Here is a 10,666-nt window from a genome sequence, read left to right on the forward strand (position 1 = left end):
GGCAATACTTCCCTGAAGATGCTATTGGACACTTCAAGTTCAACAGAATCATCCTACATGTCAGACATCTTTTCAAAGGGTGAGGCAACACAAGGAAATGATTAGACCCAGGAGCCAACTTCAGATGCTCAAAAATCTGTAAACCAATCTCTAAGCGAAAAAAAAAAAGAAAAACAACCTAGATATCATTGTGGTTTTCTAGTTTACAAAAAAAAAGCAGAGCATCTCCATTTGACAACCATTGCCCTTTTCCCACCGTTGCTGTTGGCAGAAGGTAACAGATTGCAATGAACTCTGGGAATTGACCAGTGTGTGTCTGTGATGCACAGCAACAAGTAAACTGTACTTTTGGACATTTTACAAATAACTCTAAGAGCTTTCTAAAGACTAGTTTGTGTCCTTAGATCAAAGGGCTGATAACTTACGAGATAAGCTGCTTCCTGCTTCCTTGCAGGAAGGAACTAGATATGAAGAGTGAGGAGAGCTTGCAGAAGCAGGCAGATGTTTTTGCTTCTTTGGGATCATCTTCCCAGCCTATCCTGTTCAATAGCAGGTCTAGGATCTGGGGTGAAAAGCAAGTGGGAGCAATCCCACTTATGACACCTGACATCCCTCTCGCCAAATGACCACCACCTTCCACTTGTTTTGGGCACTATCTACCCAGTTCCTGAAGCATACCCAGCTGTGTGAGGCTCAAGAACGAGTACTGGTTTTTCTTCCAAATTCAATCATCGCGGTATCCTTAAAAAGGATGAGAAGAGACAAAGACAGAATAAGACAGCAATGCAATGCACCATGCCATAAAATGCTTGGAGCGAACAGAAGCTGAGACACAGATGTTCCCCCCATTGAGTCTTGAGAAGGAACACAGCCCAGCTGATGGTTTGATTAAAACTACTAGTCTCCAGACCGAGGTATAATAAGTTTCTGGTCTTTATAGCTACCTACTTTGAGGGCAGCTATGAAGTCCTGTAGGAAACAAATTCATAGAATCCGATGAAGGTATAGGAGCCCTGGTGGCATCGTGGTTACTTGTTAGGCTGATAATTACAAGGTCAACAGTTTGGAAACACCAGCCACTCTGTGGGAGGAAGATGAGGCTTTCTGCTTTTCATAAAGAGTGTCTCAGAAACTCCTATAGGGTTGCTACCAGTCAGCATTGATTCAACGGCTGTGAGTTTTGTTTGGAGTTTTAAATGAAGCCATAAGCAATGTGTTAAGGGTGAATACAGAGAGAAGTTGAAGGGAGTGAGAAATTGGGGACCATGGAATAGGTAGAGTTGAGCAGGATCTTCAGAGCTAGGTAGTATTTTGAGATTCTGAAGAAAAAGCAGTTTTTATTAGTTTCCTCTTCCTTGAGGTCAGGTGTACAGTGGTCTGTACTGGACCCTGCATCTTGGTGATCCATTGTGATTTCAATTTAGCATATGTAAATTTAATTTATATCCCTTTCTCTCTCTCCAAATCTACTTCTGTTGTGCTGTGTAGACAACGGTGTTATGTTAGTCTGAGTAAACTAGGGAAACAAATCCACAGAAACATATATACATATATAAGAGAGTTTTATATAAAGGGTAAGTTTACATTAAGAAAGCATCCCAACCCAGTGCTGTCCAAGCCCATAAGTCCAACATTAGCCTACCCTGATCTACAAAGTCCTCCTCAATCTCACAAAGCACAAGCAATGATGCCAACTGCAGGAGAAAAGATGAATCAGTGAGCATGTAAGCATCTCAGCACTGGCAGGGGTCTCCACGTGGCTGCTCTGACACCCAGGGCTGCATCGGGGTAGGTCCGTGTGGCTTCTCCTCAGGGATGTCTTACAGGAAGTGAGCCTTGCCAGCTGAAGCAGGGAACTGGCTAAGGCAGCTGCATGCTGGTCCAACCATCAGAAAGCAAGAAACCTGAGAGCTAGAAAGGCAAGGCTTACCAAGCCATTTATCTCTCCACCCTTCAATTGATCCCACATGTGTTTATCAGCCAGGTTGGCACCATAAACTTTAACTATCTCATATACCAATAGAACTGTTATATAAAAACTAGAAAATGTACAACTAAAACCAAATTATTGAATGGAAGACCCAAAGCATGTACTTCATTGTATCTTAATCATGACAGAACTATAAGTAAATTTTAAAAAGAAAAAAAAACATCTTAAGGAAGGTATCACAACCAATCATGAAAACTTGGAAGGCACTTATAGAAGTAATTTGAGAGACTTGTGTTTTTAGACTTGCCAATCACTAGCTTGTGCAATGCCTATCACTTGCTATTGCAAATGCCCACTCACCACCAGTATTCAGAATGTGAAAGAGCTCTTAGTGTAGCTCTATCAGGTTTGAGGCAAACCTCTCTCCTGGCCAGAGAGACTTTCATGTTCTCGTGAAGAGGGTGCGCAGTCTCAGGCATTTACCTCACGATATATACTTTGAAGTATCCATCTTAGTGATCAAAGTCAGTTCATGAGCTCATTTGTCCTAGAACATAGACAGGTACAGGTGGCCAGGACAATGCGTTGTGCTCTATGAGCCACACTCACAAGTAGGGAAAAACAAACAAACCTTAAATATAGAAAAATCCATACGACAGAAATCCAAGACAAAATAAGATAGTGAGCACTAGAAGACCCCAAATTTAAAGCAATAAACCCCAAGACAAAAGTAACCCAAAACAATATGAAGTTGATGACTTCCCTTCAAAATCTCTATCACCCCATTTTTAGAGTGACATGAAACGAGGGAACCTTATTAGAGGTAAAATCATGTCATTGTCTTAAAGTCTGCCAGGTAAAGGGAGAGTGTACAGTCAATGGCCGCCAAAAGAAATACATTGTCATTTCTTCATGTTTTGCGACAATTTTTAAAAATAATAAAATCCGACTCAAGCCCTCTTGAATATGTTGCAAAAATATTCTTTTTATTTTCCTCCTCAGCTACTTACTTAACATTGGATGCTTTGTTTGGTTTGTTGGTTGATTTTCTTGCTTTAAAAACTTGAGGTCTTAAAGGCTTGTCTTCAAACAAGCAGCCATCTAAGTGAGGTGTCAACTAAATCCACACGCAAGAAGCAGCCAGCCTCTGTGATCCAAGGATTGTAAGTAATAGAACCCAAACCCAAAGGTGGGAATGATATTAGAGCTTAAATTGTGAACACCTGGTTTGTAGAAGACTGTGGATGACAGTGGAACCCCAAAACCCATTTGCAGGGTCCCCACATGGATTAAGCCTCCGGCGAATTCCCTGTGGTTATAGTTGAGGGATGGAATGGCCTTGTTATCAAACAGAGAACACTGTAAAGTTGGTTAGTTAGGTTAAAATGCAATGTCATTTGATATCCCTTTTGACCCAAATGATTTGAATTTGTTTACATTTAAAATTGTTTCAGTTTAAAAGCAAAAATGTGAAGGGGAAACATGCATGGATTAAACCTTGGATGAATTCCCCCTAACCATGGGCCAGGGAATAGTCTTACTATCATGCAGAACGCATTAAAAAGTGGATGATCACAGATACTATTAGGTTAAACCTAATCACCTTATCATTTGATCTTCCTTATAATCTATTTTGAATTGGTTCTAGTTTTTTCAAATTATATTTTCTGCTTTCTTTCTGGTTTACTTTGTTATTGTTAGGTTTTTGGTTTTTTATTTTGCTCTGATTAAAAAAATGTTTTTCTGTGTATGAAATCCAGGATAGACAAAGCTATAGAGAAAGTAACTGCATCAATGGCTCCTTCAGGGCATGTCAGAAGAGGGTGGGGGGAAGTGGGGAGCTAATAATGATGAGTGAGCATAAGAATGAAGAGAATGTTATAAAACTGATTGTGGTGATGATAGTTCAACTCTTCTTGATGTGATTAAATGGTTGAATTGTATTTTATGTGAATTATATGCCAATAAACTGTTTTTAAAAACTCGCCGATGGAAACATTCCACTGATTTACCAATGATCGTATTGGGATTCAAGGAAACTACGTACCTATTTGTCTAGTTATAAAGGTACCAGTAAAGCCAGAATTCAGACCCGGTTCTAACTAAGTTCCAAACTGGTGCCTTTGCTATTTCCTAGCCTCTTTTGTAAATTAACCAATGAAAACCCTATTGCTCAGAATAGTGCTAGAAGAATTCAAAATACACAATCGCCATCACAAGGCACGTCAGCACACTAATGCTCATGCAGCTGGCAGGAGACCGGGCAACGTGTGTTCTGTTTGTACACAGGCTCGTCATGAGCCACAGTCAATTTGGCAGCAGCTGCAACAGCAACTCTCTGATCTGCTGAAAAGAGCAAGGTAGTGTTTCTTTTTTCTTTTAAACAAGAAGTTTATTCAAACAACAAGACGCTTGACTTGAAGGGAAAACTAACCAGGCTTCGTTTCTTTGAGAGTAAGTTACCCCTACTTAAAGACAGATTGCCCTACATGTAACAGCGACGTACAAACAAGTTATAAAATTGTCCTTGGTTTTACAATGATAAATGAAAAACATTAAAATTCTCCAATCCAACAAGGTATGCAAGGATTTTTTTATGTCGCTGTTTTTGTTAAACAGTGAGAGCAAAATAACTTACTGGAATATAGAGAGAGGAGCTGAGTGAGCATGCTGCTGATGGCGAAGGGGAGGGGGTTTCACAGAGGCAGCGATTTCCCATCCCATCTCCACGTGGTGTCGATCAAAACATACCATTGGCCATTTAGTAAAAAAACAAAATAAACAAAGGGGAAAATGCAATCTGCGTGTGCACATGCACCAGTTACTTTGGGTACAATAAAGGAATGGGGAAGGGGAAATAAGAGAAAACTACACTGTAGTCGTCAGGAGGTGGTGCAACCAAACTGTGGTTTTCTAATAAAGAATGGATTCTTGGTCGGTAGGAAGAGAGCTCTGGAGGAAAGGAGCAGGCTCCCTTTCAGAAGACGCCTCCTGTCTGCTGCTGGAACACATCCATTGTATCTTCATCCTCCATTTCCAACTGTGCAGGTGCGTCTATTTCATTGATTGGCTGTCCGTCAAATCGGAATCTGATCTGCCTCATTGACAAACCCTGTCGTTCACAATAGGCTTTCATTAGTTTGCTAAGTGGCGTATGCCTCTTAATCTTAAACTGCACCACGGAACCATCCTGCCCCGCCACCTTCAAGTTCATATGATCGTTGTTCTCTGTCTTGACTCCTTCCTTGGGTTTCTCGTCGGCCATGGCGAGCACCGAAGTCTCCTCAGCTGCCGTTTCACAAAAGAGGTACCAGGTCCGCACCAAACGAGCACACAGGCAGCTCCAGGAGCGGCAGAAGGAGGAGGCGGCAGTCGCAAGGTAGTGTTTCTTTAAGGAGTATCCCTTCCCCATTTCTGAAAGCAATGCTTTACCACAAGGCTAGCATTGTATTACTGTGGATATTTTTCTTTGCTTAATTGAAATGAATGAGGATGTCTGTTGAAATACAGCCTCCTGAGAATTCTACTTAAGAATCTTTGGTTATCTTCTTTCAATCCAACAGCGGAGAAAACAACCACAGACTTCTTTCTGGGGAGAAGATCAAGAACCAGTGCTTTCCTTTGGTCTGCTCCTGTTTTTGTCACTGTATCACAGCTGTTCAGTTTGCAACTCAACCAGTTTTTCATACCATGGAGCTCACCACCCTTTCTAAAACAAACAAACAAACAAACAAACAAACAAACAAACAAACAAACAAAACAAAAACTTTTCTCAAAACTACAAAGCCCCAAAACAAGCTCATAGAGAGGCAGGCACTTTCTGGCTTACCTAGATACCAACTAAATGAAATAGAAGCTAATGCTAAATCTTGAGGGGGAAAAACAAGTGGAATTGTTTATTTACTAAAAAGATTTTGGTATTCCAAGTGACTGAACCAAACACTGTAGCGTTAAGAGTTTCTGGTCTTTGCAGATAATTGTTTAAATTAAAAGATCAAAAGATAATTTTGATGGTGCTATGTCAAGATTGATTACTTATCAAGGTGAAACACTAGTAAAACTCTAGCTTGGAAAGTATCAATATTGGCCAATAAATATTCATGTGTAACTACACATGAACAACACGCACACACACACACGGACTCTCTTCTCCCCTTTGCACTTTAAAATGGTTGACGAGGAAGTGTTAGTTATAAAACCCGATGTTTCCTGATATAGGAGTTAATATTCCACAGGGCAGTCCCCCCCCTTTTTCTGGGCAGTGTTTGTGCGGAGAGTGTGTGTGGGAAGAGACACTGGGCAGGTGGAGCTCAGCCTCCTCCCGTTCCTGTCTTCTTGAGTTCTGATTGCACGTGGCCCCGTGCTTAGTTTCTCTGTGGAATCTCTTCTCCCATTGGCCAAAGCACTTCAGTCGGCCTGGGACAAAGTGAATGGCCAGTGTGAGGAAGTCCACTGGTGCAGTTCAGTGGCAACAAGCCTACTCTGCTGCTCTCCACTTGCTCGGCTCCTTTTCCTCCATCAAGGGCCTTGAAATGTAGGCACAGGAGAGGGAAGTGTTGCATTTAGCAGAGCCACCCCCCACAATAATGGGCACTTACATAGTCGAACCTGCAACTGGCTCCGGAAGAGAACACAAGATGTCTTGGTGGGTCACAAAGGATATCCCTGACCTCTGCTGTCACACGTCCCCTCCTTTTAGTGTTGACGTGGAAAGGAATCTTGGTTTCCATTCCAGACACAACAATTAAGTCAGTCATCACAAGACCCTTCCATCCGCTTTCCATGGTCTCTTGGTGGCAGTACATGCTTTGTGCTTGACTACTGGCCGAAACTCACCCAGTGGCTCCTTGAAAGAAAAGGCTGGCAGCCTCCTTTCATCAATACGACAGCCAGGGAAACTTCCGGAGCCACTCTTCCCGATCACATGCGGTGCACTTGAGTCAGAGTGAACTCATTGAGAAAGGGTTTCCATGCACCTCAAGAGCAAAGCCACACCTTCCTGACCTACCCGGCAGAACTGGGCCTCCTGGAGCCACACCTCCCTCAGCTGGACAGTCAGGATTGTAGGACAATTCACTGCCCTTACTGGGACTTACAGGGCCTCGCAGCGACCCAGTGGGCCTCTGTGTAGAACGTAGAACTGCTCTCTGTAGTTTCCTGAGCTTTGTCTCGATTTGTTGTGTCTTGTTTTTAGTGTTTTGTTGCTAGAATGATGATGGCGACAAACGTCCTCCACAAACACTCATTTCTCGGTCGGGCGGCTTTGTCATTTCACCCATCTCTCATCCAGTGTTTAGGGGAACGCCCAGTTAGCCTCAGTGGGCGGGCCTCCCTTTGATGTAAATGTTGTTCGTGTCCAATCATCTACTCAAAGGGGTGGCCTTTAATCGAGAGGCAGGACGTCTGCGTGCCAGGAGTTCTCAGTCCTGCGTTGATTCCTGGAGGTGTTAATGACGCCTGCCTCTAATGACTTAATCTCAAAGGTCACTTTTTCCATGGTCATTGGCGACATCTCTAACGTGTGAAAATTGAGGGAAGAAGAAATCAGAGGATGACCTAATGTGTCCTTCTCCACTCCTGGGAGCCCAGTGAAGCTGCACGTGTGGTAAGGGTCTACCAGGAGGAGGGCAGAGGAGGTTCAAAGACCCTGTGTACTGTAATGGACAGGACACTGATCTGCAACTCAGGAGCTGGGATCAAGGCACCGATTTGCTGGATGAACACTGACAAAAGGTTACTAGTGTGTATTGATTGCTTCTCCTGTCCCATGCCTGGATTATTTGTGTATTATTTGAACTCACCTGTGACTCCACAGGAGGCCATCTGTTTCCATGACAATTTCCAGCATCGGAAACCCCCAAGGGCAGTTCAGTCTTGTCCCATAGGGTCTCAGCAAGTTGGAATCAACTTGATGGCAGTGAGTTCTAGAGGTTTGATTTTTGTTTTTAACAAAATTAAAAACATTTTTTTGTTTTTCCTTCCCTTTCTACCCCTGTTAGGCATCAAAGAATGTTTTGTTCTGTATGTAAATCTTTGTGTGTGTGTGTGTGTATGAGAGAGAGAGAGAGAGAATTTAATTTTGGTCCTTCTATGATTCCTAATTAATTTTATTCAAAATCATCTCCAGGCTCATCATGTTCTGAGGTGTTTCACAGATTCACCATTAAGCTTTAGCATTGAATAGTGCTTTTAAAACTTTGCAAGCTGAACAGGCTGGGAGGGTGAATGGAATCACACCCAGGGAGAGGGTGGAGGGTATTTCTACATGTTTATTATGTGCTGTCAATACACTCATGAGTTCAACAGAGCGTACCCAAACCAAACTCACAGTCATGAAATTGATTCCAATTCATAGCCGCCCCGTGGACATGGTGGAGCTGCTCCACGGGGGTTTCTAGTTGCAGGTCTTTATGAGAGCAGATGGTCTCACCTTTCATCCAAGGAGCTACCAGTGGGTTTGAATCACTGACCTTTCGGTTAGCACCCCAGGGCTTCACCCACTGTGAAACTAGGGACCCTTTATTAGCATAGATAAAGGCAACAGAATGAGCAAACACCTTGAGGAAACCAGTCACCGGGCCTAGGAGCTTGAAGTCATATTCCTGGGTCACATCAAGATCAGTTGTCAAAATACAGTTAACAAAGAATGCATCACATTCTACTTTGATGAACAGCAATTACATCTTAAAAGGTTATATCAGCCATCTAAAGACCAGAGTGAAGAAAAGAAAACATTCGTGGAAATAATCTCAGCTGGCATTAGCCTGAGACCAGAAGAACTCTGATCAGGATCATAATAGAGAGTCCTGGATAGAGGGAGACAAAGCTTAAAATCAAAGAAATGACCCACACACTGATTTGAGAGAGACTAGCGGAGCCCCAAGGCTATGGCTTGCAGGCACACTTCAAGCCTGGAACTGAACTTACCTTCTTGCTCAACTTTCAGCTCAATGATGCCCCTGTTGGGCGCTGTTGGGTTGGTTCGGACTCAACGACACTCTGCACAGCAGAAGGAAGTGCTGCGCCATCCTGCATCATGCTTACGATGGCTGTGTTTGAGCCCGTGTGGCAGCCACTGCGTCAGTCCACTACCTTGATGGCTTCGCACTTCCCCCTGCCCTTTAGTTTAACAAATGCAGCGCCCTTTCCCAGGGGCTGATCTCTCCTGCCAGCGTCTCCGAAGCACATGAGATGATGGCTGACCATTATCATTTTCAAGGAGTATCCTTGCGATATTTTCCTCCAGGACAGATTTACTTATTCTGCCAGAGCATGATTCTTTCCCTAGTCTTTGCCAACTGTAATTCATTCATATGCAACAACTCTTCCCTGGTGTTCCTTATTCATTGTCCTGCTTTTGGAGGGTTATGAGAATGTTGAAAATACCATGGCTTGAGTCAGGTGCACCTAAGTCCCAAAGTGACATATTTGGTCTTTAAAAGGGGTCTTTTGCCAAAATAACAATCTATAAATTATCAAGGGCTCACGAGGGAGGCGGGAGCGGGGAGGGAGGGGAAAAAAAAAGAGGAGCTGATGTAAAGGGCTTAAGTGGAGAGCAAATGCTTTTAAAATGATTAGGGCAAAGAATGTACAGATGTGCTTTATACAATTGATGTATGTATATGTATGGATTGTGATGAGTTGTATGAGCCCCTAATAAAATGTTAAAAAAATAAAAATAAAATAAAAGGGGTCTTTTGCAACAGATTTGTCCAGTGCATTACATCAAGCTGATGGTTGAATGGTGAAGCTCAACAGAGACATGCCAATAAGGTGAATATAAGGGAGTCTTGGTGGAATAATGGTCATGTGTTGGGGTGCTAATCGCAAGGTCAGCAGTTCAAAACCTCCAGCCACTTTTAGGGCGAATGAGGAGGGTTTTTACTCTCAAAGGAGCCCTGGTGCTGTGGTGGTTATGAGTTGGCTGTAATCCACATGGTTGGCAGTTTGAAACCACCAGCAGCAACTCAGGAGAGAGACTGGGCTTTCTACTCCCGCAGACAGTCTCAGAAACCCACAGGGGATCGCTATGCATCAGCACTGTCTCGACGGCAGTGTGTTTGGTCTTTTGGTTTTCTTACTCCCATAAAGAGTAACAGTCAGAGAGTAGAGATACCAGGAGGGTGGAGGGAAGGTGGGGTAGAAAGGGGGAACAGATTACAAGGATCTACATATAACCTCCTCCCTGGGGGACGGACAGTGGAGAAGTGAGTGAAGGGAGATGTCGGATGGTGTAAGATATGACAAAATAATAATAATAATTTATAAATTATCAAGGGTTCATGGGGGAGTGTGAAGGGAAGGGGAAAATGGGGAGCTGATATTAAGGGCTGAAGTAAAAAGCAAATGTTTTGAGAATGATGAGGGAAACAAATATACAAAAGTGCTTGATACAATGGATGGATGGATGGATTGTGATAACAGTTGTATGAGCCTCCAATAAAATGATTAAAAAAAAAAAGAGTTACAGACAGTCTCAGAAACTAGTGGGTCTTTATTAGTCAGCATTGATTTGATAGCAGTGAGGTTTTTTGTTTGTTTCTTTAAATTAGCTGACTAATAACACCGAGGTACACATTCCTTAGAATAATTAGCCTTGTGATATCAGAAGAGCCACTTTTGCCAAGGCAGACTCCGACAGCGGGGAGGGATAGAAAAGAGAAACGCACTGCCATCGAGCTGACTCAACTCCTGGTGCCCCCACCTAGGGGATAGAGCCTCACAGGGCCAGGCGGC

General features: G+C 43.0%; 1 protein-coding gene across 1 annotated transcript; it reads right to left on the reverse strand.

The window, feature by feature from the left end:
• Window positions 1-4,907: 4,907 nt before the first annotated feature.
• Window positions 4,908-5,195, reverse strand: LOC142440987 (small ubiquitin-related modifier 2-like). The gene is made up of 2 exons (XM_075543109.1): window positions 5,042-5,195; window positions 4,908-4,984 (listed from the first exon to the last, which is right to left on the reverse strand). The coding sequence occupies exons 1-2, from the start codon at window positions 5,193-5,195 to the stop codon at window positions 4,908-4,910; spliced, it is 231 nt and encodes a 76-aa protein (XP_075399224.1).
• Window positions 5,196-10,666: the final 5,471 nt, after the last annotated feature.

This window comes from Tenrec ecaudatus, chromosome 2 (genome assembly GCF_050624435.1).
Source record: "Tenrec ecaudatus isolate mTenEca1 chromosome 2, mTenEca1.hap1, whole genome shotgun sequence".
Lineage (NCBI taxonomy): Eukaryota > Metazoa > Chordata > Mammalia > Afrosoricida > Tenrecidae > Tenrec > Tenrec ecaudatus.